At 47.7% G+C, this 25,836-nt stretch overlaps 1 protein-coding gene across 2 annotated transcripts; it reads left to right on the top strand.

Moving 5' to 3' along the window:
- Positions 1-1,116: 1,116 nt before the first annotated feature.
- On the top strand, positions 1,117-24,864 carry HGD (homogentisate 1,2-dioxygenase). 2 transcript variants are annotated; one of them, XM_009102592.4, is made up of 14 exons: positions 1,117-1,273; positions 6,428-6,499; positions 9,303-9,391; positions 11,055-11,160; positions 13,283-13,342; positions 13,811-13,902; positions 14,492-14,526; positions 15,647-15,726; positions 15,850-15,949; positions 18,274-18,398; positions 18,979-19,083; positions 20,221-20,347; positions 23,699-23,880; positions 24,475-24,864. In XM_009102592.4, exons 1-14 carry the CDS (start codon positions 1,259-1,261, stop codon positions 24,604-24,606), a joined length of 1,320 nt encoding a protein of 439 aa, XP_009100840.1. In that variant the 5' UTR covers positions 1,117-1,258; the 3' UTR covers positions 24,607-24,864. The 2 variants fall into 2 exon arrangements, with proteins under 2 accessions (XP_009100840.1, XP_018763702.1); XM_018908157.3 differs by lacking the exon at positions 1,117-1,273 and adding an exon at positions 1,655-1,967.
- The last annotated feature ends 972 nt before the right edge of the window (positions 24,865-25,836 follow it).

The following is a 25,836-nucleotide window of genomic DNA, read 5'->3' as shown; positions in this document are numbered from 1 at the left end:
TATAACTTGGAGATTACTCAGCCTATATTCTTCTAGAGCTAAGGAAAAGTCTCTCTCCCTCTCCCCCATCCAGAACCACTGTCTCTTCAGACAGCCCATCTTCTCCCTCAGTGCAGCCAGCCCATTTTGCCAGCTCCTGGAAGTGGCAGCTCTCATGGCTGGAATGTGTTACTCAGAGTGGTGTGAGGAGCTACCAGTTTCCAGAGAAGCAAAGGTGATTTAGGACCCTGCCCATCTTGCAGCCCAAGCTCTCAGTGGCTGCTGTGGGGATCACAGGAGCTGGTAACTGCTTTGGGGAGGGAAGGCTTCCAGGATGTTCTAGGAGAGGAAGGGACATTAATTCAGAGGAAAGGATATTCAAATTTCAGTGGGTGCCTCCTAGAAATTTCCTCCTGGCAGGGCATATTAGCAGAGCAGGTGATGGAAATGGAAATGGAAAAAATGCTGCTTTTTCTTTTTTTTTTTTTTTTAAGGGGTTTGAGAATTCAAAGTAAAAAAAAAAAATTCTAAGAAAATCAATTGTGTTTTTCCCCTGCAACTTCTGGAGTGCAGAGCTACTTTCATTAGTATTCTGTAGCTAAATGCTTGCTGCCACTTCTTCCCCAGCAACAGCTTTTTTGAAGAATATTAATATTTCAGAATTTGTAAATTCCCCTTACTGGCTCTAATCACAGGAATACAAAATCCTCCCCTGCTTTTGGCCACAAAATGCTGTGTAATGTTGCCACACAGTGTTTCCCAAATATCACTGCCTTCACCATGATGGAGATGTGATCTCTTCTATCCCCAATGTAACACAGAAGAATTAATGAACAAATATTTGTTACACATTTAGAGGGTTGTGTCTGACATTTGCTAAAGGTACAATTTACAAAAGAAGCTTATAAAACAGTTGCAGAATGGCTTTTCTTGGTTCTTAACACTTTGTTCTTTCCCCCTCCCCATGTGTGGGAGCCATGACCCCTTTTTTAACATCCAAGGGGGAACAGGGGCGATGAGGAAACCCAGTCCCCCTCACCCCCTGTTTATTCAGATCGATCCTGGGGTTGGTTCTGCAGAGAAGGGCGTTTGGTTAAACACAGACTGGGCTGAGCAAACAGGTTGAAAATTCCCTTGGACTTTCTCACTCCCAGCACTGTCAGCCTGCCTCCAGCCCAGCTCAGTTGATCAGTGAGCAGGCTTTGCTTGCCAGGCTGCTTTGGCCAGATACCTGCTCGGGGTTTGTGTCTGCTCCAGGAGGAGGATAACCAGGAGGAGGATGACAGGCCTGCAGGTAAGAGCTTGGGTGCCTGGAACCCAGCAGTGTTGGCTGTAGAAGCCCTTTTTCTGCTCACACCAGTTTTCTGGGGGCTGTTTCATTTTATTGTGCCCTCTTTTGTATGCCAAGGTGTGTTTTTAAAGCTTTCTTGGGATGAAGTATTTTGCTGTGTTTCATCTATAAATAAGCATTTCTCTCCCTCTTCACCTCCTTTGGAAATCATTCTTGGTTGGGACCTCTTAATGGTGGGAGTTGTCCTTTCCCCACCCTCGGCATGCGCCCCTCCTCCCCTCCTGGCTGCCAGGGGGTGTTTCCCCTCAGCCTATGAAATCTGGCTGGCAACATCTGCCCACATGTTGCAATCCTGGCCACCATTTTCCCCAGCAGCCCTGAGGAGCAGCTCCATTCAGGGCTGCTTCTCCTTGCAGGGCACCCTGGAGCAGCAAGGCTATGGCCATGCCCTCCTCTCCAAACCCCAGCAGGGCAGCTGGCAGGAGCTTTCCCTGCACCCTTTGCCAGAGCACGGGGGAGCTTTGGGAGAAGGGTGTGATAGGGCGGGTTTGTGGCTCCAGCATAGGAACACAAGACTTGCAACCCTGAACCTCATCAGCACCTCACCACTGTCGTGGGGGGCCAGCTGCCCCAGGGCCACTGGGGTGCATGAGCTGCTGCAGCATGCAGGAGTGGCAAAGCCTCATCCCAGGAGATGGTGAGTCTCAAAAGCTTGTGCAGGATCATCGCATTTCTCTCTGGACTTTTGGGATGTTACTGTTCCTAAGCCTGTTCCTAGTTCTGGAGATCCATGTGTGTGCTCCTTCCCCACCTTCTGTAATGCTCATTATTTTACACAGTGCTCTTATAATGCTCATTCACCTCTGAGGAGTCCTGTCTCCTCAAACAGTAGGATTTCACCATGCTTCTTCCCTGCCTGTCCAAGCACTTCCCAGCTCTCACAATCCTCTTTCAGCAGCAGGACAGCCTTGTCCCTGTACCATTCCAGATGAGGACCCAGCTGGTTCATGTCATGACTGTGACTGCATCTTCCATGTCCATCTTTGCCTCACTCCTAGCAGCCCCTAACACCTTGTTGGCCATTGTGGCTGTGGCTGCAGGCTGAGCGTGGGTCCGCCCCGAGCTGCTCATGGGAACAGGCTGCTCTGCCAGCAGCTCCTCTTTGGGACGTCACATGTGTCCCTACCCCGTCATCACCTCACCTGCTTCACCTTTCTTGGCACCTCTCCTCCAAAACTGTTGGCTCACCCTTCCTCCCCACTCCCCTGGCATCCATCCCTCTCTCCTGTTGTCTGCAGAGTGTCATGTCCCAGCCTCGAGCTGAGCAGGTCCTTTCAGGAAAGGTCTGGCCCTGGACCATCTCCAGCACTTTTGGAGCACAGGGATGTTGAAATGTCAGGGGAGGTGGCAGCTTCTTCTGGGGATATTGGCCCTCTGGTTTGTGTGCTTTGGCTTCAGCCTGCCAGGAGGCTGTGGAGCCCCACACGGAGGGTGAGAGACCTGCTCTGCTCCTGTCCCCAGATACTCATGTCAACGTTTCTGCATTTGTGTTAAACACTCCAGGGCTGACTGGACTGAGCTGATAAAAAGTGCCATGCTTCTTGCCAAGAGAGGAATGTTGTTTCCCTGTGTCCTGCAGCAGGAGCTGATAGAGAAATATATTATGCAGTGTTTGAAGAAGGGTCTTAATTATTTTGCAGACTGTGTGTTCAGACTTCAAATGCATTTTTCCCATGCCTGCTGTCTAATCTGGAGAACAAAAGGTTATGGTTTATAGGTCAGAGCACGACACCCATTGCGAGCACTCTGCTTTACATCCCAGTTATTCCAATCAATGAGCTATGCTGAATTTTTTATGCTGTGCTGGGCTTTTATCTCTCTCATTTTATCGAAAAACTACAAAACAAAAACCAAAGTGGAGTCAGATGAATACCTAAGGTCCTGTTGGCATAAAAAACTACAGGATCTTGAACAAAATAACAACTGTAGTTAAAAGCAGGACTGAAAACAAAGAGCCACAGAGACTATTTTGTGTAACAGAGAAACCAGCTGCTCAATTACAATAGTACCCATCAACCTACCCAATCTGGAGATTTCTATAACTTCTCTAGGAACTGTCGAGGCCAGGCAGAGACCTAGGGCAAAGTGCTCTGGGACTCAAATCATGGTACCACTTCATGGAAAAGAGTTGGGTTCCATTTTTCCAGATTTTTCAGCCCAGGAAGGACGGTCTGCTGGTGGGCTGGCAGAGAGAGGTCATTTCCCTTGGCGTGGGGGCACCTTGTGCAGCACAAAATGGGAAGTGGGAGGTGGGTCTGGAGGGTTGGAAGGGGGAAAGGCCATGATGTGCCTGGTCCTTTCACTGCTACTGCCACCCAGCCTGTATCAGCAGGGTCCCTGCAAGGTGCCCCAGAGGCCTGGAGCATGACGATTCCGAGGCATGCAGGGAGCACATGTGGCACAGCTTTTTGGGAGCCCAGATAATGTTTGACACCAACTCCCTAGGGGCATGTAGAGGAGAGAAGCCTCTCTGAGGTATGCCACAGGGAAAGAGAAAATGAAATAGGGGATAAGAAAAGCCACATCCAATCTCTGGGCAAAAGTCTTGGAGCCACACTCAGGGTGATAAATCACCAGCAAGGCATCTCCCAGTGGCTGCAGTCCTGCCAATGTCTTTTTTTCAGCCCTCGATGCAGTTACCTGAGAATTATTTTTTTTTCCCCTTGGCAAGAAAGAATTTATTTGACCAAACAATGATGCAGCAGCTTCTGCTGCCGCTCCAGAGGCAGCGGAGCAGTGCCACCCCCTGCAGCCCCTGGTGCAGCTGGGAAAGGCAGCAGCTCTGCATGCAGTCCGGTGGGGAAGTGTCCCCTGCATTGCTGCTGTGCTCGGGCAAGGTGCGGTGCAGCACCAGTGCGGACACAGAGCAGCTGCTGCCACAAGCTGCTTGCTGCCGGCCCAGCTGGTTTTCTTCTTTCCTCTGGCCCAGCAAGTAGAGGCAAAGGGACTTTTTGGGGTGTGGATGGGCAGTTCAGATGTGCAGGTCTCCAGCTTTTTAGCCTGAAGGACAAGGGATGGATTTGTCACAGCAAAATCTCTGTGCCTCCTTTCCCCCTCAGCCCAGCAGTGTGGCACGGGGCTGCCGGGGAGCACACGACCCTTGCCAGGCACACGAACCCTCCCAAGAGCCGCTGGCTGTCCCCTCCCAGCCCTCCATCAGCATTCAGCAGAGCCTGTCGAATCTTGCTGGCTATGCTTCCAGAAAATCAGCGTGTTCCCTCTTCGTCCTCTTCCCTCTTTTCTCCCCTTTTCACCAGGGCTGCCCCGAAGGCAAAAGCTCGGACAAGCTCTGTGTTACCGGTAAAGGAGGATGCGGTGTGGAAGTCTCAGTTAATTCTGGAACTGCTGCAGTCCCATCAGATATTGCTGCATTTCCGTTTAAAAGAAGGGAGGGGGGAAGAAAAACGGGGCGAGGGGTGGGGGGGAATGTTTCAATACAATACATTTGCCAAGGCTGCTTAGGCGACCTACTGCTTTGCATATCAATATGCTTCTTGCAGAACCCAGCGGAGAGCAGCTCCTAGCGATGTATATTCATTTACAAGATGATAGAAATATCCTCCCTGAACCGAGGGAAACCAGGATGTTTTCAGGTTCAGGCTGAGCAGGGCTTCCAGCCAGCCTGGGCCCCCTGGGAATGGTCTTCTCTTACAGGTCGCTGAAAGGAGCCCGAGGAAAACACATGATTTCCCAGGAGGTTTCAGGCTTGCTCTCTAAGTGTCTGCTACACTGGGAAAATTAGAAGGAGGCTGCAAATTGCCCAAGGTTGAGCACCCCTGGGGGGAATAATCCAGGTGCTGTAATACTATATATAAAATAAACCAGGTATAGGGGCTTCTATAACCAGGTTAGAGGGGCATCTGTCCATTTTATTCTCAGACCTGTGCCTCCCGGGGGGTTGTACACTCTGAGGATGGGCCCTGTGCCTGCCAGGACTGCTCAGTGCTGGTGACAGCCAGGATGTGTGACAGCCAAGCCTTAGGGCTCCTGGGCTTTGCCATCCTGGCACTGCTGTTTGGAGGCTGATGAGCAGCCCCGCTACTCTTGCAGTTGTTAGAGGGCAGCATTAATATTTAACTCCCTCCCAGACCACGGGGCTGAACCGCCGGCCGCTGCCAAGAAACACCTCTGTGTTCACAGAGTTCAACAGAGCTGCTTTGTGGCTTCCTGTAGCATCTGAAGGGGCTGTATTTACTTTTCTGACAGTGCAAAGCCAAGGTCTCTGTTATTCCTGCTTCCCTGATGTTTCTCAGGCTTGCTGCGGGGCTTTTGCCCGTGCTGCAAAGCTGGGATCTGCATCCACTCTGTCCTGTGGCTTTTAGCCATGCTCAGACCATGACAGCTGTAGGCAGGTATGGGAGGATGTGTAGGTCTGTTCCATCTGTGGGTCTCTTGGGAATTCACTGCTCTAGAGACCCAGACAATCACCCAGTGAATTAATTCTTGCTTACTACCATGGTGGACAGTTTATGCCCAACAGGGCAATGCTTATTTAGGACAGATCAGCGACACAGATTAACTTGGCTGTGTTTCCCTTCATCCCTCATCCCATCTACATCCTGACCTTTTCTTTGAGTATGGGGATTTATCACAAGGCATGCCAACCAAATGATTCCCAGTTTCATTCCCTAAGAATCTGAGGACCCAGTGAACAAATTTGCAAGGCAGTTTGGAGATTTTGGAACAGCCGTGATTGAAGCAAAGTCAGATTGAACATGAATGGTGCTAGCACACATCCATAATGTTGGCCCACAGTTCTTCCTATCCATCACCCTGTTGTCCTTGAGTCTGACAGTATATGTGATATTTGGGTTGTTTCTCAAGTACCTCGATGGAGCAGAATGCAGTCAAAATAGACATGCAGTCTTAGGAGAGCAATTCCTGTCTGTGCTTCCCAGCCCAGCACACGGTTAGCTAGTGAAGCAAATCCAGGAGCCATGAAAATGGTCTGTGGCAACATGCAAGCAGATCACTTGAGAAAGTCTTAATGCATACTAAGAGCCTGGAAAAATGCATGGGAGAGCAATGGGTGGGTTGTTTGGAGAGGTTTTGGTTGTGTTTTCAAAGCAGTGATGAGCTGTGTGGTTTATTTTACAGTACATGTCGGGATTTGGAAATGAACATGCTTCTGAGGATCCACGCTGTCCAGGAGCTTTACCAGAGGGACAGGTACTGGGGGTTTTTTAAGTGCTTTATCAAAATGCACTCTTGAGTGAATATCTAATCCTTTGGCTTCTTTTCATCTTAACATGTTTCCTTTCTCTCTGTCACCATGAAAATCTCCAGGAGCCTTCTTTATACAAGGCTGGAATAATAAGATGCTGGCAGAAGTCAGAAATAAAGATTTCCATTAATACTTTCTATTTTAAAGTTATTTGTGAGCTTCCAAGTTTCACCTTGGGTGTTAAGACCTGCCTAAATTACCTCTGCTCAGAACCAGGGATTTTTTTTCCTAAAGGAAAAAAATACAAGTGGCTCAGCCACACTGAGAAAGAAGCCACCAGCTCCGGATTAAATCAGAGCAGAAGTTTGAAGATTGGCAGAGAGATATGCTCTGCTCAGGAGAGGCAGATTTCACAACTTCTGTAGGAATGGGGTTCTATGAAGCTGACACACAAGTCTTTGGCAGGGGAGAAGCTTCTTTGTAGGGAGAGGACATGAATACCTGTAGTAATAAACTGACAGATTCATTTTTAAAAGTAACTTCTGAACATGTTTGATGACAATAAATGATATGGGGTCATTCTGTTTTAAGGGAAGGAATTGCAACCCATGTGATGCCCAAAGGCACGAATGAGACCCTGAAGAATTAAGCCTCCCTCACCTCCTTTTGTGCTGGTCTCCTTTACACCAGCACACACTCTGAGGCTGCCTGTGGCTTCCCTCAGATCTCCTGTAATCCTAGGCCTTGGATGGCAGCACATCTGCTATGAAGACAGGCTAAGAGGGTTGGGGCTATTCAGCCTGGAGAAGAGAAGGCTCCTGGGAGATTTTATAGCACCTTCCCAGTACATAAATGGGGCTACAAGGGATCTGCAGGGGGACTCTTCACAAGGGCACATAGTGGATAGGACAAGGGAGAATGGCTTTAACCCAAAAGAAGGCAGGCTTAGATTAGATATTAGGAAGAAATTCTTTGCTATGAGAATGGTGCAACACTGGTACAGGTTGCCCAGAGAAGCTGTGGATAGCCCATCCTTGGAAATGTTCTAGGTCAGGTTGGATGGGGCTTTAAACAACCTGGTCAAGTGGGAAGTGACCCTGTCCGTGGCAGGTTGGTTTAGGGTCCCTTCCAATCCAAACCATTATAGGATTCTATGACTTGGTGCTAAGCCAGTTCCATCCCTGGGTGCTCCCCTTCCCCATCTATGCAGAGAGGCCAGTAGAATTAAGGTCAAATGGAGACTTTTTCAACTTTTGCTTTTCCTGAGTTTCCTGGATTTCCCCAGTTCTGATATTTTGCATGTTGTGTGGCAGCAAGGGCACTAACACACAACACAGGGACATGTTAAATGCAAATGTCCCCTAGGTCTGCATGGCAGCCCACGGTGTGCTCACAAGAAAGACAAACTGCTGTGCTGATTCAGGCTGGTAGTTTGGCTGGGGCAATGTCTTGTTACTGAGGCTGGCTAGAAAAAAGGTAAGACAGAGGCACTTAAAACTGGAAGATCAATAATAGTGGCTGCTGGTCTAAAAAGGCAGTGGAATGTGGTGGATGTGCTCTTTGAGGATTTCCATGGCAGCACCACTTTGCAGAGCAGACCCCTCCAGCTCCTGGCTGAGGTGCTCTCATCTGGACAGTGTGTGGACTCTGTATCCAAAGAGTTAATAGAAAAATCTGAAAACAAGTTAGACAAAAAAGATTTTCAGTCCCAGGAGTGGATCCTTTCTCCGATGCAGTATTTATTAGACTGGCATCTGCAGTAGTGCTGGCTAAGTTAAAAATTCCAAGGGTTATTGATCCCCCTGCTTCACTGTATACCCATACTGACAAGATGGAGCTGGAGGGCTGGAGGATACATGCACTCAGAGAGCTTTACCTCTCCCTCTGCCCACCTCTCAGGGCAGGGTTTGATACTGTATGGAAGGCTGCTCTGCTCAGGATACAGGATGCTATAGTAGACCTTGCAGGAGGGAGATGGGGTAGCAAATGGTGTATGACTGTCCCACTGGGGTATTTCCTGCAGTTCTTGGATATCTTTGCTTCTTGCTGAAATCAACAAATAGATGGTGGCCTACTTAGATCAAAATGCTTAGTTTCTGTTCTCTGAAAAGGAGGAATCTGTCCTCCAGTTATGAACTCATAAGGGTTGCTAAAACCTGTGCTAGTTGTACAGCTCTGCAAAGGGGGAAATGCCCCCTTTGTACTCCAAAGGAGGACTCTCACTGTGCAGAAACCCTGCAGGAAAGCAAAGGCTCCTACACAGGTCACTGATGCTTCTGGGCAGCAAGCAGCACTGTCAGGAGGAAGCAGCAGGACACCAAAACGCCTGCTCTGGGCACTGGTTCCACAGGCAGAGGGCAGGAGCAGGGACAATTCAGTGCATTCAGCTTCTGTGTCTTAATTAGCCTTTTGGAAAGGCAGCCAGACAAGATGCTCTGGGGTAACCCCTCTGAACACTTGGTCTGAGAAAAGTTTGTCCTCAATACCAGGGTGCTTTTCTGTCTGTATTCACTGGGAATTATTTCCTTTTCCCTGATACTCCTGTGTCTGACCCCATGCAGCACTGCCCCTAGCAGCTGACTCCCTGGGGCACTTTTGTGGCCTGTGGGAATGGTGTTTGGGGTCTGGCTGGTGCCTCAGAGGAGCGAGAACACAACAAGCACTGGAGCCGAAGCACAGCCACAGGAGAGCACGGCACCCTACAGCATCAGGGCGCTGGGTGCCCAGCTCAGTGCTCTGCTGGAGGCTCCAGAGCCAAGTTCCACGCCACTGCCTCTCACTCCTTGTTTTTCCCTGTCCCCCCCGCAGAACAACCCCCAGGTGTGCCCGTACGGTCTGTACGCCGAGCAGCTCTCGGGCTCTGCCTTCACCTGCCCCCGCGCCACCAACAGGCGAAGGTACCGTGACCCCGGCACTGGGGGGGATGTGGCGCTTGGGCTGAGCTCTGGGGAGCGGTGGAGAGGCTGCCTCAGTGCCAGCACTGCTCTCTGCAAGCCTAGAAAGGTAAAAAACCTCTGCTGTGCGCTGGGAAAGGGACAAGGACAGAAGACCACGGGTGAGGAGAGAAAAGGCTTTGGTGGGGCGAGTGGGTTAAAAAAATGCTGAGAAAGAAGTGGTTGGGGTGGGAAACAAAGTGGTTTTCTGAGCAAGATGAGGAAGGAGGGGGGTGTTCACAGGGACCACGGAGTCCTGAATGGGTTATGTGTGCTCTGTGAAACAACCTCGGGGTTTCAGCCCTGCTGCTTCTATGGAAAGATGACCTCTGGCACTGCTAAGCAATTGATGATGCACAGTGTCAAAGCCAAGCCTCTGAGAAAGATTCTTTCCTCCTAAGGGATGTTCCTGCACACTGGTTGGGGCCAGTGAGCTTCTAGCTCAGTCTGTTCCCATTCTGGGGCTGCCCAGGGCCTCAGAAAAGTGCCAGGCACCCAGCGTGATCTTTAACACCTCAGCAGCGCTGGGAACAGCTTGTTCCAGCCGGCAGCAAGCTTCCCAGAGCTCTGTCCTGGTTGTCATGCTCCAGCCATAACCAGATTGCAGAAGATGGGTTTCTCTTTTTGCTTCTCCCACTGTGGCTTTTCTGTCCCTTTTGCTGCTTGTTCAAAGAAAAGGCAAATGCATCATCTGAGATGCCTCTGCTCTCCAGGCTGGTGCCAGCTCTCAGTGTGCGTGGGAAAGGGATGAATCATTGTTTGCTGCACGAAGTTGTCCTTGATGGAATTTTTCAAGCTCTCAAGGGAGAGCTCCCTCCTCCCCTCTCCCACTTGCCCAAACTGCAACCACTGCTGTTGACACATCAAAAGCACTGGCTGCCCTGCCTAGCTTAGGCTTTTCTGACCACCTCTGCTCTCTCACCTGACTGCAAGCCCAGCTTTGGGCTGGGCTGCAGCAGGCAGGGTGTGTGGATGCTGGAGTGGCAGGGCTGGCAGGGCCCACAGCCCCTGCAGGCAGCACGGAAGGAGAGTGACAGTCCCAGGCAGTGACAGAGGCATAGGGGACCTCCTACAGCAGCAGGAAACATCACATAAAACTCTAGCCTTTGCTGCATGGGCATGGCCAACCAAGCAAAGGATGCTACTTTTTGTAATCCATCCAAATTCAGATACAGGCTGTCTCCAGAGGGCTCCTCTGTTCCTTCCATTGGACACTGCTCATCCCTGTCTTGTCTGAGCTGCTTTGTAGCTGTTTTAAACAAGCATCTTTTTCCAACTGTGAGATTGCTGTATTTCAGCAACAGAAAAAGCTGTATCTGTATTTTTTATATGCATATGTGTGAATGTAGACGTAAGAAATTACACATAAATACACATAGACATTTACCTATATAAAGCTGGACATGTTTGTATTTAGAGCCCATAATAAAAACCATCTCTCTGGAAACCTCTGGCTGTTAGCTGTTGTTTGCTATGTAATCTTAATATTACTAATTTGATATTTAATAAACCTCTTGTTCCAGTTGCCACCCATGTAAATGTTATTCTGGGAGCTCAATCAGCCAGCAGCTACCCAGAGGGTTTAACCTCTTCCCCAGGCTAATCCAGGTGTTTTCCTTGTTTGTAGCTGGCTGTATCGAATCCTACCTTCAGTCTGCCACAAACCCTTCAAACCTCTCGAGGAGGGCCACTTGACACACGACTGGGATGAAATTGAGCCTGACCCCAACCAGGTAACCATGCTGGAAGGAGCCCTGGTCCTTCCAGAAGGACAGTCAAATGTCAAACTAACCAGAAGTGCAAAGTTGCAAGAGGTGTGAAGGGAGCCATGGGTTCCTGGGGGTCTGACCAATTCAGAAGCAGGGTATTGTCTGCCACCTGTCCATTGTTCCTCACCACGGTCACCCAAGGAAGGACAGCCCTCGATGCTTGTTGCTTCCCATCTTGAAGGATCCTTGTGCTGCTTCCCAGCACAGCTACAGTGCCATAGGTTGGATCTGTGCTACCTGGCATCTCCCCTGGTGGCTCCTGCTGGCCACCTTTTAATCTGCTCTCTCTTCTCCTTCAGTGTCCCCCATGAAATTCTCATGCCCCAGCTCAGCCAGCAGAGCAGCTGCATGTCTCTGCCATCCATCCTGTCCTTCCCTGTGCTTTTGGAGAGGCTGCTGGCTGTCAGCCCATTTCTCTGCAGCCCTCATGGGAAATCTCGCTTCATTCTGGAGAGTCACACAGAGAGATGGCATTTGTCTTCCTCTGTTACAGCCTTGCCATTGTCTTTAATCATGATTTCTTCCCTGCCAGCCCCAGAACATTTGGTTTTGCTAATCTGTTGCCATTCTCCTCTCAACATTGTCTCATGGTCATTGGTTTTCACTTCTCTCAGGTTTTGCCCTTTGATGCATCATGATTAGCTAATTTCCAGCCTCCCGGCAGCCTCACCATTTGTCTAAATAATTTCCCGGATCTGCTGGAATATGTTTTCCAGCCATTGACCAAGGAGCAGTGACAGGTTCATATTTACATTCCTTTGGTGCTCCTTCCCAGATAAAGCTCCAATGACTTCTGTAATCACCTCATCCATCCTTGATGTCCTTTTGCACCCTACATCTGCCTTTATGAGTATTTATGATTACAGTAATTCCACATGCCCAGCTCTCAAGCATTTGAAGCCATTTACGTGTAGTAGTTTTTTCGTCTGAGGAAACAGCAGCAAAGCTCCTGCCCACTCCCTCTGTTGCTACTTTCACCAAACCCAGAAGAGTTATTTCCTGGCAGTAAGTGGGAGCCACCTTCCTGCTTTCCTTATTATCCTTTCTGAAGCAAAGCCAGAGACAAGGTTCAGTTTGCTGGACAACACCTACTCTTCCCTGCAATGCTTTGTGTTTCACCCAGGTGCTTAAGGAGCTTCAGCAATCCTCCTCCATCTAAAAAGATGGCCATATGGAGACACCTTATGCAAAGCCCATTGAAGTCAATGGGGAAAATGACACTCTAAAATTACCCAAGGACAATGGCAGAATTATAAAAGATGACAAAACTGAAAGGGAGTCAAACGTGATGAAAAAATACGGGGTGGCATCTGAGCAGGAAATGCTGAAACAGAAGAAAGATCTCCAGACTGGAACAGAGATTACAAAGCAAAGCTATGATTGAGAGGCAGGGAAAAAACAAATACCAATAGCAAATGTCACAGTAAACAAACAAACAAACCAACCAACCAAACAAAAAAGCTCCAGACAAATAGAAACTATGGAACTTCTGAGAGGATGCAGGTGGATTCAAATCCACAAATATTTTGGACTCCTCTGGTTCTTTCTGCCTGAGGACCTTGATAGGCTTTGCAAGAAGTAATTAGTGCTGCTCATGGCTGCTGCTCATGCAGGCAGATCTATTTCTGCTTTGGATGTGGGGAAAATTAGGTGGAGCAAGCAAAAATGTCATGTTTGGGTCACAGAAGGACTGAATAATTTAGCATGGAGCACAGGACCATAACAATTTGACCGTGGAAAGCTGGCTTATCTTAATTTCTTCACTCTCAAAAGTGTTGTTATTAATAGAGACAGATTTTAAATGGGATTTTTTTGACCTTGGCACTACACAGGCCTGCCAATTACTTCACAAAATGATGATTAAAAATTTTAAAAGCCCCCCAAATAATTTCTTTTTAAATTAAAAAAAAACCACAGCAACAACATCTGTAAACCAGGTGATCAAGGCAATGAGGAGAGGAAAGAGAGAGCTACCTCAGCAAGGAGAAGCAGTGGGGAGGACAGGGGCCTACTTTCTTTTGAATTGCCTCCATTTGTGTTCTGATCACTGGCACCTCCTTCTTGTTTTTTGTTTGCTGTAATCTAGCTGCGATGGAAACCTTTTGAGATTCCCAAAGCCCCTCAGAACAAGATGGATTTTGTGAGCGTAAGTTGGAGAACCAGGGCTTCTGGGCATCCTCCATCTCTGTTTCCCCTCAGCGGGTGGCAGGGCACAAAAGATGCTCAGAACTGGGGTAATATTGGCAGTTTTGAAACCACTGGGCTTGCAGAGCATCTATGGGAGAGGATTGCAGATTTCAAGCAACTGGCAGTGGGCTTGATTTTCTTCATTAACTTTCAAGGAACACTTAAAGAAAGAAAAAAGCCCCAACCCTCAGTTTTCCCCAGACCCTTGGCTGGAAAACACCAGATTACATGGATTTTAAGAAACCCTTATTATATTGAAAAGAATCCAACGCATTTGACAGAGGGCCACACAGAGAAAGGCTGGTAGCAGTGTGGGAAGGGAGAGAGGAGGTGAGACCCAGCAAGAGGGTGGGGTGAGGGGAGGGAAGAGGGCTGCCCCTGCTCCCCTGCCTTCTGCTCACTCCTGGTGCTTCGGGTTTGCCTGTAGGGACTGCACACCTTGTGTGGCGCCGGTGAGCCCCGAGGACGCAATGGCATCGCCGTCCATATTTTTGTCTGCAACACCTCCATGACTGACAGGTCAGTGCCTGCTCTGCTGGGGGCTCAGGCTGCTCCAGGCTGTCTGTCTGCCACCACCTGGAGACCCAGCGTCCCTCTATGTCCTGTGCTCCTATGTGCACAGGCAAACATGTTCTCCATGTCCACAGCAGGTTGTGCTCTGTGGTCAAACACCGGAGGAGTGCCTGAGGAACCACCAAGAGAAGTAGGCAGCTGGACATGGGGGTGCAGCAAGAGGAGGTGTCTTGGATTTAGGTCCTCTAGCTGCTCCTCAGAATTCAATACAGATGCAACAGGCATCGCTGCTCTCTGCAGCAGCTCAGGGGGGAAATGAGCCCCACTCCCCAGCTTGCAATAGCTGATGTGCCCATGAGTACAAAGGCAGGGACTTGGCAGAAGTCAGAGAACATCCTGCTTCCAGGCTGGGCCATTTACTTAAGAGCTGGACTTGATGATCCTTGTGGGTGCCTTCCAAGTTAGAATATTCTGTGAATTTGTGAAACTCTGCCATGTCAGTCTCCCAGCTCAAAACTCCCCAGCTGTGGCTGTGGTGTGCACAAATGCATGGGGTTTATAGCACCTTAACCTTATTCTTTCCCTTTTTCTTTAGATGCCTTTATAATTCTGATGGCGACTTCCTGATTGGTGAGTTGATGCTTTGACTTTTTTCCTCCAGGTGGTTCTACCTGGGCTACCACCTGCCTGCCTCTTTGCTCTTCCAGAGCCTGGGGCTCTACAGCCAAGATTTGGAGGAGAGGGTTGGCTTCACCCTATGCCATGCAGATTTGGTGTTCTGACACCAGCTCTGCTCCTGTGCCAGACCTCAATTTTTGAACAGTGACCCAGCTTCCTCACCATGGTGCTCAGGGATCATTTCCCAGTGCTGCCCAGACTGGTATTAGACACGCCACAGGCAGAGGTTTTCTGGAAACCATAAACCTCAGGATTTCAGAACAGCTTACAGTTAGATGCCTTTGTTGCTTTAGCCCAATGTTATTTGGCACGGCAGCTTAGCTCCCATGCTGTGCCAGCCTCAGGCAACCAGACTACCACAGTGAGTGTGGAGGTTGACACATGAAGTCCACACATGCTGAAAAATATTCTGAGTGGTATCAGAAGGCAGATATGTGCTTGTATCTTTCTTGAGGAAGGAACAGGAATGCCTTCGGGACACCAGCAGGAACATTTGTTCCATCAAATAGCTATTAAATTGTTCTCATTCACCTCCCTCACTACTGTGAAGTAAAAGTGCCAGAGCAGGTTTTGTAAATCTGCTAGTTTTTCAAGTCAAAATGTGAGCTCTCCCGTGTCAGAACAGTCATGGAAAACAATGCAGATGTTAGCAGAGTATTGCTTCTACCCTCAGGAAGCAGTTATTCCCAGACATCTCACACTGCCACAGTCCTGACAAAGATGGGTACATGCACTGTTTCACATGAAGCCTGTGAGACAGAGAGGTATGGACCCAAATGTATCAAATCCCATTTATTTGGACTGTGGTGCAAACCTCACACCAAGGGCCCGTGAAGTTTTGGCTCATGCAAGTACCTTCTGTGACATGGGGAGGATGGAGCTGGTCAGGAAGCTTTATTCCAATGCAGGGGCTCTCTGCTGCAAGAGTCTGCATGGGAGCCCAGAGTCCCTGTGTAGCTGTGCCAAGAAGGGCCCATTGCTCTTCCTTGGAGCCTAGGTGCTCTGACAGGGAGAGAGAAGGTGGCAATCACCACACTACTTCAGCTCCTCTGCCTGCATCTTGTTTCCACAGTGCCCCAGCAAGGAAAACTGCTCATCACCACTGAGTTTGGGAAGATGCTAGTGGAGCCCAATGAAATCTGTGTCATCCAGGTAAGGGCTGAATGCACTTTGCCTGTGGTTCAGAGGTTGGAGCAAGCCAACTCCTGCACTCAGCTGCTCATGGTTTGTCAGCAAAGTCCTGGGAGGATCTTAGTATCTTTGTTTATTTTCCAGCAAGGAATGCGTTTCAGCGTGGAGGTGTTTGGGGAGAGCAGAGGCTACATCCTGGAGGTGTATGGGGCACACTTTGAGCTGCCTGACCTGGGACCCATTGGTAAGGATCTCCTGTTACACCTACAGTGAATTCCATAGGGACAGGCATGAATTACAAGCCCAAATCCATCACATCCTCCCATGCACATGCTCCTTCACAAAGATGCTTTTCATTCCAGCACTGTGATTTCCCAGAAGAGCCCGAAAAAATGTGACACACTAGTTGTCCAGAGATTCCAGTGTCCTGGCACTGAAGGGACCATTTATCCCCCACCCTCTTTTCTATTATTTTCTTTTCAGTTCTGGTCAGTGTGTCCCCATCTGCTGGCTCTGAAGCTGTTCCTACTAAAAGAAACCCAAGAGGCCATCACCATTGATGTCTCATACTTACAGAAATGGCATAAACTGGAGTGATAGGAGAGAATATTCCTGGTAAAAGGAAGGGCAGATTTCAGGGGCAACTGAAAAGGAGATATTTCTGAAGGCCCATTTTAGATTTAATCAAGGGTTTTTTCCCCCTGCTTCTGTTAACAGAGGAACCTTGGAGCTCTAGAGTGCTTTAGTGTCAGAAACTGCTTCCTCTGGAGAATTAGAAACCAATAAAATGAGCAGCACAGGACTTGGACCAGCAAGACATTCACATCTCCGTGTGGATCTGGGGAGGATCTGCTTTCACTGAGTGCAGGTCTAGCTCTCAGAAATCACAGATTCTCTGTGCCAGATGCCTCCAGCTCTGTGCAGAGTCACAGATCATGAAGGCACAGCCTCTTGCTGCCGTGACAAATATATTGCAAGGGGACACAGCATCTGAAGGCCTGCTGCCCAGATTTCTGGCAGTGCTCAGCTCAAGTTATGTCACCTTCCTCATCCCTTGGGTACTTGCCTCCAAATCTATCTTGCTGAGAAAAACACCTCCTGGTTGCTTCTACTAAGATTGTCCCAGGGAAGGGAAGTGAAGCTCCTTTTGTAACAGCTAAAATAACTACAAAACCAGTGCAAACAGTTCTCCACTTTCAGACTGGTGTTTTGGAGTTGGTTGTTCTGTTTTAGGTTGGATTGGGGTTTTTTTCCCCACTAGATATTTTTAGCTCTCAGCATGACTTAGAGGAGTAGCCATGCTTCAAGCAAATTAACTGGTATTATCAATCAGTAACAATCTTGGCGTGCCACATCTGCATTCAGGGGCATTTGTATCCCATGGCCATGGTGAAGTGAAGCTGGCCCTTCTTTCAGTGGAGAACCAACCCAATCTGCAGCATTCAGTGGAACCACACTTGAACATCTCTTCTGTGTGACATCCTGGGCACACCATTTTCCACATGGAGCCTACAGTGTTTTTTCAGCAGCTCGCTTTTTAGTCAGCTGCAGCTTTCTGCCATCCCCCACTTATCTGTGCCTGCTCCACTTGATTATTGATATGGTTGCCCAGCCTGTTTGTAATAAGTTTTCCCATTAGCTAGTTTTTCAGACACAGTTAGACTTTCTTTGGGATTTTGGTTTGGGTTTTTTTGTTTTGTTTTGTTGTTTTGTTTTTTGGGGTTTTTTTTGTCTCCAGAAGGCAGGAATCTATTATAAGGCTTACTTTCTGGAGAAAAGAAAAAAACTGCACTAAACCTTTTCAGGAGGTGGTAATTACAAGAGCTCCTCTTCTCACCATCTACCCGCCTTCCCCTCAGAGACCAAGATCCTTTGTATTTCAGTCTTACTTTATTTTAACTTCACTTTTCACTTGAAAAAAGTGACAGCTGGAGAAAAGCGGTGACTGTTAAACCTTAGCAGCGGGTAGTAATGTCTGCATTTTTATCCAAGAAATTCAAAACCACTTTGTAACAATAATACTAACAAGGAGAAGAATGCTCCAGCCCCCATATGGTGCTTTGCACTTTGAAAATGCACTCTTCACATTAAGCAACCCCTCAGTATGCCCTGAGTCTGTAGGTATCACTATTTTATTGCTCTCTTTGTTAGCATTCAGAAACGTATTTGGCCCCCTCGTGACATGCCTTGTAACTTCTGCATGGCTAAGCATCCTGTCAGCAGGATGTCCAGGAACAGAGAGCAATTCATCCTCCATTTTTCACTTAATTCCTGGTTGTTACATGCCTTTAATTGAGGATGACGTACTAATCTCGTTCAGAAGGCAACTGGTGGGACCTCCCTTAGTCACAAAGGGAGCATGGACTGGCATGCTAGGATGAATTACAATCACCTACTCATAGGAGCACGAGAAGTACATGACTATTTCAGGTTCCATGGTGGGCCAAGAAGCAGTTGGGTCACTCATAACACAGAAGGGCACCCACAAAGCCAGCAAATTGCACCAGCCCCTCGTTTCCCTAGCAGACTGCCCAAAGAGCTTTGTCACCTTTTGTCCTTCTTTCCCAGGAGCCAATGGCCTGGCCAACCCACGTGACTTCTTGGTGCCCGTGGCGTGGTACGAGGACCGCCAAGTGCCAGGGGGCTACACAGTGATCAGCAAGTACCAGGGCAAGCTGTTTGCAGCCCAGCAGGTGAGGATGCCCTGGGAGAAGAGGTAACACTAAAGTGCAGTGAATGCCAGCGCATGGCCTGGGATATGCAGCTCAGTAGCAGGGATGTCATCTCACAAAATCCTGCTCACTTATGTGGAGCAGAACTGAGCCCTTGTCTTCTTGGGTCACTCATTTTCCCAGCTGAGGATCCTCAGTCTGGGAAAAAAGTGTTTGTGAACACTTGGTTGTCCAAAAACTCGACAGTGGTCTTTGCCTCCATATGTTTATAGTGACAAGGTACAAATGAGGAGCTGGTGCTACCGTGATAATCCAGAGTTTCCTTACCAGAGAGCTGGTGTTGCAGCTGGCCTTGCCCAAACACTGCCTGAGCACTCAAAAGCTCTTAGAGACCAAACCCCAGAGGGAAGGCTGAGGTTCACCAAGAAGAAATGCTGAGAAAAACCTCATCCTCACAACACTGGGCTGTGCTTAAGGAGCTGCCAGTGTACCTCTAATCAGTACTAAACCCACTTTTCACTTGGGAAAGAGCAGCATCCTGCACATGTGCAGCACGTGGGAAGGTTGTATGTGGTAATCCTCTGTCTCTTTGCTTTGCTAGGATTACTCCCCCTACAATGTTGTAGCTTGGCATGGGAACTACACACCGTACAAATATCACCTGGAAAAGTTCATGGTCATTAATGCTGTTGCTTTTGACCACGCGGTAAGTTCTGGAACTGGGCAAGGCAAAGCAAGATTTTGTGGCTATCATACCACCCAAACCCACCCTGAGCTCCAGGGGTCTTCACGTCTTAAAAAATATGTTGTGCTCTGAGAAACAGTGTGAAATCTTTTGTGCCACTTTCCCTGGGTCCAAACCAAGAATAGGAGAAGACATCCTCTTTTGTGGTACAAAGACATCACTGGAGGTTGATCAGCTTCTTAAACAGCTCTGTGCAGCTTAGCATAGAATTTCTGTGCCCTGGAGGAGGAATGAATACTGATGCCAACATACACTGTGCAACTCAGCAAAAACACTGTTGCTTCAAATTCTTGCCTTGATTTATTTCTTGCTATTGGACAGACTCCTTCCTCTGGTTCCTCTGAGTCCAGCACTGAATTTCATTTTGAAGAGCTGGCAGCTTTTATTGCAATAATTTCTAGATTTTATGGAAAATAACTAAGGCCAAAACTAATGTAAGCAACTCATCTAAAAAAGAAACCAGTCCAGTGGGAGAGATGCCCACAGCAATGCAAGTGAGTGTGCAAGGGAGACTGGAGCATTTCTAGTGAGAAAACCAACAGAAAGTATTGTTTAAAACTCCAGAAAAATCTGCCAGAGAAGGATGGGTTTGGAATCAAAGCCCAGAAAACCATTTTACTGGACTAGAGATTTCAACAAGCCACAATTTCTCTGCAATTTCTTCTCCTTTGTAAACTAACAGGGCCATGAGGCTGAATGCCTCTAGCGAGATGTTCCTGTCCTCCGTAACTGGCTAAGGAAAAGGTGTGGTTTTGTGGTAGGAGTGTTGGAGACTGCTCCTGGAATCACAGTACCCCATCTTGCAGTGTTGTCCACCCTCCTCATCTATGCTGCCAGCTATGAGGGCCAGGATGGGAAGGATTGTCAAAGCTGTTCAAAGGAAGAACCATCCAGACCTATTTCTTGTCCCCCCTGTACAGCATGGAATTGAGCGCTGTCCCCCAGGGTCCCACATCTCATCCACACTATCAGGTGCGGGTGACAAAAGTGTTTAGGCCAGGGAGAGGCTGTATCAGTCATCTTTACCACCCAGGTGACCTGAGCAGACAGCTCTGAGGCCTGCTCTATTTCATGCTTTTTTGCTTTGCTTTTTTCCAGGATCCTTCCATCTTCACTGTCCTGACAGCCAAGACGACCCGTGCTGGAGTGGCACTGGCTGACTTTGTCATATTCCCCCCGCGCTGGGGGGTGGCTAACAACACCTTCCGCCCGCCGTACTACCACCGTACGTCTGCGCTGCCTTGGCTCTGCCTGAGCCCAGGGCTGCAGGAAAGAAACAAGGCTCATTTGTTTGAGAGCATGCACAGGGAAGCAGCAGTCTGGTTTGTTGTCCTTGGCTCAGTTAGTCAGCTTCTTGGAGTCAGTCAGTCCTCCCTGGAAAATGGACAAATCCAAAGATGTTTCTATTTAAAGCATCTCACAAAATCTCAGAGGTGATGGGCCATTGTTTCTGCATAGGTGTATGCATCTGTACTCGAGGGGCTCCCAGAGAGCCTGGGTGCATATTGAACTTGGCATTGTACAAATGAGTCAGATATTGTCCTGCCACCCAGCCATGAATCACTTAATATCTCATTAGAGTACATAGATAAAGAACAGGAGAAAGGGAAATATCATATTACAGGCAGTGAGAAGCCCAGAGGGCTGTAGAGCTGGCACTTGTATGGTGAGATCAGAGTTACAGCAAAAGGAAGAAATTGGCTCTCCACAACCCTTCTTCACCACCTGCACAGTGATGGAGGTATTACTCACATTTAAGAAGCCAGTGATGAGGAATTGGCTTCTCAGGCAGGGAGCTGATTGATATTTTTTTTTTATTTGGTTGCCATCCGAAGACCTGGTTTCTTTTTGGCAATTTTTTGGCTTTGTCTTGCCAGAGCATGGCAACATGTTGCATTGAATGGATGCTGGAAATCCAGTCCCTGACATGGGACTGCCCTTCCAGGGAGAGGATGAGACACCCTGCTCTGTGAGATTGAGGGGGAAAGCATGGCCATCCAGCACCCCTTACATCAACAGCTAACAGGCTCCATCCCAGAAGATATCAAGTGACCTTGCTGTGGTCACTTTGAAGTGCTGAGAGGATTTCTGCACACTTACTAATCATAGTTTAACAGCCAGTTCCTTCTGCCACTTAAGTTATTTCCAAGAACTTTGGAGGCCAGCAGAATTAGTGGCACTTACAAACATAGCAGGCAGCTCTGCAGTCATCTGAGTAAATCCCACAGGCAAAGTCCAGCCCTGTCATTCTGCTTTCATTTGCAATAATGAGGGTGATAGGAAAACACATCTCCTGACTGGCTGGGATAGTGCCAAGACACTTTTTCTAGACTCTAGGAGGTGAGCCACACTGCTGGTTAACTACAATGAAGTTGCTGCTCATCAGCAGAGCTGTGCTAATTTTACACGGATGCATTGTGAGCCATAACAAATATGAAGTTGTTCAACCTTGCTTCATCTGTGCTAAAAGACAGAAAGAGCTCTCCTTCTCTTGTCCATGTTGTGATGATCTAAGAGCACCCATGAGGATAGCTGTGGCTGCCATAGCTACTTGCTTGACCACAGCAGCTCAGCCATAAGCTGGAGCATTAAATTCATGATGAGTAGGTTGGTTGTCTGCTCTACCCCAGCCATGGAGAGGAAGAGCTCGAGTGAGTAAGGCAGACATTGTGATAGTCAACTATCAAGACATTGCACATGTTAATTCCCTCTCCAATTAGTGCTGTGACGAGAATGTTGTTGCATTAAGAGAGGTATAGCAGGACTGAACAACTCCAGGGTAGAAGTAACATATTGATTTCAACAAGTTCAGTTCTGCTGAACTCCCTTCTCTCCAAGTATTTCACCAGAGGCTTATTTTACTTGCCAGAAATCCTTTGTTGCCTCCTCTCCTCAGGTGTAGTGGAAAGCCTGTGTTCAGAGAATTTTGATGCACTCAAGAGTTATATTTCATTAACTTTGCGCCAAGTATAGCAATAGTGTTTCAAAAGTATTCCTCTTAGACACCGTAACAATTTCACATACTCAGGGGGTTGTACAGCTTGTGAATACTGACTTCTCCTGGCTGCATTTACACCCTTAGAGGTTGTGAATTACTCCTAAGTACTTTTGAACTTAGACTGAAAATCTCTGATACACTTTTTATACCATGGGCATATGTAAATTCTGTCTGAGAGAGTGTTTATGTGATTCTCATGATGCTGGGTCCTTAATACCTACTGGCCACTAAGAGATTTTAACTTCACAACATCCTGCTTGTAGACAACACTATTTAACTAACAGGGAAGGAAGACACACCTAAGTTGTTTGGGTTCACATATTAAATTTGCAAGTGAAAAAGAGACCAGACTCTGCTCATCTCCTAAGTTCCAGGCTGGTTTCCTACTTACCTGCCCAGTCTTCCTAAGAGATTTTAAAATTTCTGTTGCAGACAAAATTGGCTATTCAGCTCTCAGGATCTGTACTGCAGTTTAAACGAGTCAAGTGCAGTACATGAGCAGGTTCAATGAAAATCTTGTAACTATCCAGTCCTACATGAGACATTGACAACTTGGAATGAAAATTAATGAATGTTTGCATACATATATAGGCCAACCCTGCTTTGAGCTAAATTAGTTTTGCTGTTAAACATTTCAGACCCTGGATTGTACTTAACAAAGATTGAACTAGTGGTTAAAAAGGGCTATATATAAAATAACTAGGGAAGCATGTCCTGGTTTTGCAAAACCTAACTGTTCAGCAGAAAGTTGCCATATTGTTTAGTCACATCAGGTGTAGCTTGGATGACAGGTTTTAAAGTATTGTAGGAAAGCTTGGATGACAGGTTTTAAAGTATTTCCTTACAGGGAACATAACTCAGTAAGTACTGAACAATTAGATATAACCATCCTTGCCTAAGTTAGTGGTATGTTACTCTAGTGGTTTCAGAGGGGTCTACTGGAAGTATCCTTCCTCAGGGAAAGACAGAATTTGGCTCCTTGTCTTTGGGCATACAGTGGATGTAGAGAAATGGGCAGATAATGCATGAATTCAAAGCATAAGGTAGTGAAGTGCCCGACTGCACTAGAGGTGGTAGAAGAGGATTATCAAAATAATTTCCTGCTTATAACTTGGGACAGCAGAGCAAACTCTCTCCCTGTTGATCAGGTATTTTGTGTCTGTAACACAGGGATGATTATACAGAATCTTCTTTCCAATGCTTCACAATCCCTAATGCAAGTCTGTAAAATCAGGTTACACCTGCAGCCCTTATGCAGGTGTATTACTAACACAGCTCAAGATGGCAGGAAAAGCACAGGTCTAACAACGTCATTTAGGCACTGGTGTAACCCCCTTCATTAAGGTAATTTCTAATGAACTTTCTTCATCAGGGAGCTCTGTTTCTGAATCCAGGTAGTACACGGTAGTACAACTTTACAAGAATTGCCTGTAGGATCCCTGATGTCCCTTAGCCTGATACCCTGTCTAGAAACTTCCACTACACCCTCTGCTTGGCCCAGCTTAGCTCATGGGTTTCACAGTCTGTGATCCCTCCCAACCACCGTTCTTTGCAGCCTCTTCTCTTTGCCTCCTGCAGGGAACTGTATGAGTGAGTTCATGGGGCTCATCAAAGGCCACTATGAAGCAAAGGAGGAAGGTTTCCAGCCGGGAGGTGGCAGCTTGCACAGCATGATGACCCCTCACGGGCCAGATGCTGACTGCTTCGAGAAGGCAAGCAAAGCCAAGCTGGAGCCGGAGCGGGTTGCAGACGGGACCATGGTAAGGAGCCAAAGGAGCTCCTAAGAGCTGGGGTAGAGCATGGCATAGTGCCCACTTTAAAACTAAAGCCTAGTACTGTTGCTTCTTGCTGGCAAGCTGGAAGAGTACTTGGACCCAACTGCTGCAGCATTCAGCTCCCTTACCAGTGAGCACTGCTCAGCTCCCAGGAGCTCCTCAGGAGACATCCAGTGCCAGGCAGCTTTGATCATCTGCCCACATGTACTGCTGCCTGAGCAGGAAGCTGGGAATTTCATTTTTGTCTTAGCCTATGGACAAAGAAGCAAACACCGTGACTGTCCTCCTGTCTCTACCCCCTAAGATCTAATGACAAACATCAACAGACCTTGAACTAGAGCTTTTGGAACAACCTGGTTTTCCTAGGCAGGCAGGGAGTCCAAAGTCACTCCTGAGACCTGACTAATTCCAGCATTGCATTTCCAAATCTGAAGAGCATTTTCCCCAAGTTGGTCAGGCTGCAGGCAGAACATGGAAATGCTGGACCATGTATACAAATCTTGTTTGTGCTAGAGCAGACACCTTGCCTGGATTTAATTTTTTCCTTTTACCCTAACCTACCTTTCCTCTTCCCAACAGGCCTTCATGTTTGAATCCTCTCTCAGCCTTGCTGTCACAAAATGGGGCCTCCAGACCTCAAATCGCCTAGATAAAAACTACTACAAGTGCTGGGAACCTCTGAAAAGCCATTTCAACCCTAAATACAAGTAAAGGGAAGTGCTTTCTGCATGCAACATGAGTGAAGGCACTCATGGAAAGGCATTAATAGAAATCCAGCATACCTACATGTGATGGCACAGTCAACTTGGGCAGTGCAGAATGCTCCAGCACAGAACAGCACTTCCACCAGCCACCGAGCCACAAAAACGATCATCCCTAAATAATATGGGAAATGCAGTAAAACCCATCATTACTCCTAACTTTCAAGTATCCAATTAAAGCTTCCCTGGTGACATGTTGAAACTGAAATAGTTGTGTGGCTCTCACCACATGGAGCTGGTGTGAAAGCTGCACCTTGTGTGGACACCAGGTGCCAGCTAGGTCCCATTCACAGGGCCTCCTGAAAATACAACCCAGTGTGTCTTTCCCAGGGAGAAGCTAGGGACTGACAAAGCATTGTATGCTATCTGTATGGGAACAGCTTTATTAACAGCTGAAGGCTCTACCAAGCCTAAGCCCACTATCAGAGCTAGCCTCTTCAACCTGCTCATCCATGGAGGGCTGCCAAGGAAAGACATGGCTGTCTGAAAAGTGGACCACAAATGATAAAGGTTGGAGAACCCAAAGCACTTCACTGCTAAGTGAGGGGAAGTTTCTATTCCACACTCTGGCCATCCTCCAGTATCAACTTGTTTGTCAGCACTTGACAAATTCTCTCCCTAGTTCTGTGCTAATCTGCAGCACAGCAAATGTGAAAGGGCTTCTCTGGCCAGTCCAAGCATTTGTTCCTGGGAAGGTACCTGGAAAAAAGCTCAACTGCAGACACCATGGGGGACCTCAACACTGATTTGAGTACGCAAGCCTCACCCCCAGCTGGTGAATTCCACAGGGTGGAGGGCGCAAGCAAAGCCCCAAGGAGAGTGGGAACCATGAGGACAGCCAGGCACCCCACACTTCAGGCCTGTACTTTAGCACATACCCACGTGGAAGTTTCTAAACTTGGTGCCACCAGATTTATGTTTCTTACTTCCCCAGAGAAGCAATTTTCCCAAAGAGAAAGAAATGTAGATCTGCGACACACAGTTATCAGTCAGTTACATCCATCATCAGCTTTGGATCTGCACCAGGTCCTTGGGGGAAAAAAAGGCATCAGCTTTGAGGAAAGTATTATAAAATCTGCATGGAGACATTTACTCTAAAATAGCCAATTCAGAAAAGGACGTTTGGGAGAATCAATTTACCAGAGAAGCTGATTTAATCAGACTGATCCAGGGATAAATA

This window comes from Serinus canaria, chromosome 1, assembly GCF_022539315.1.
Source record: "Serinus canaria isolate serCan28SL12 chromosome 1, serCan2020, whole genome shotgun sequence".
Classification (NCBI taxonomy): Eukaryota; Metazoa; Chordata; class Aves; order Passeriformes; family Fringillidae; genus Serinus; species Serinus canaria.
Note: the sequence above shows the minus strand (reverse complement) of the source record. Positions and strands in the feature narration are given on the sequence as shown.

Excerpts from the sequence above, each read along its gene's own strand:
- HGD (XM_009102592.4), top strand. Across the intron at positions 19,084-20,220 it reads CTGTTGCTTTTGACCACGCG|GATCCTTCCATCTTCACTGT; the intron begins GTAAGTTCTGGA and ends GCTTTTTTCCAG. Across the intron at positions 20,348-23,698 it reads CCGCCCGCCGTACTACCACC|GGAACTGTATGAGTGAGTTC; the intron begins GTACGTCTGCGC and ends TGCCTCCTGCAG.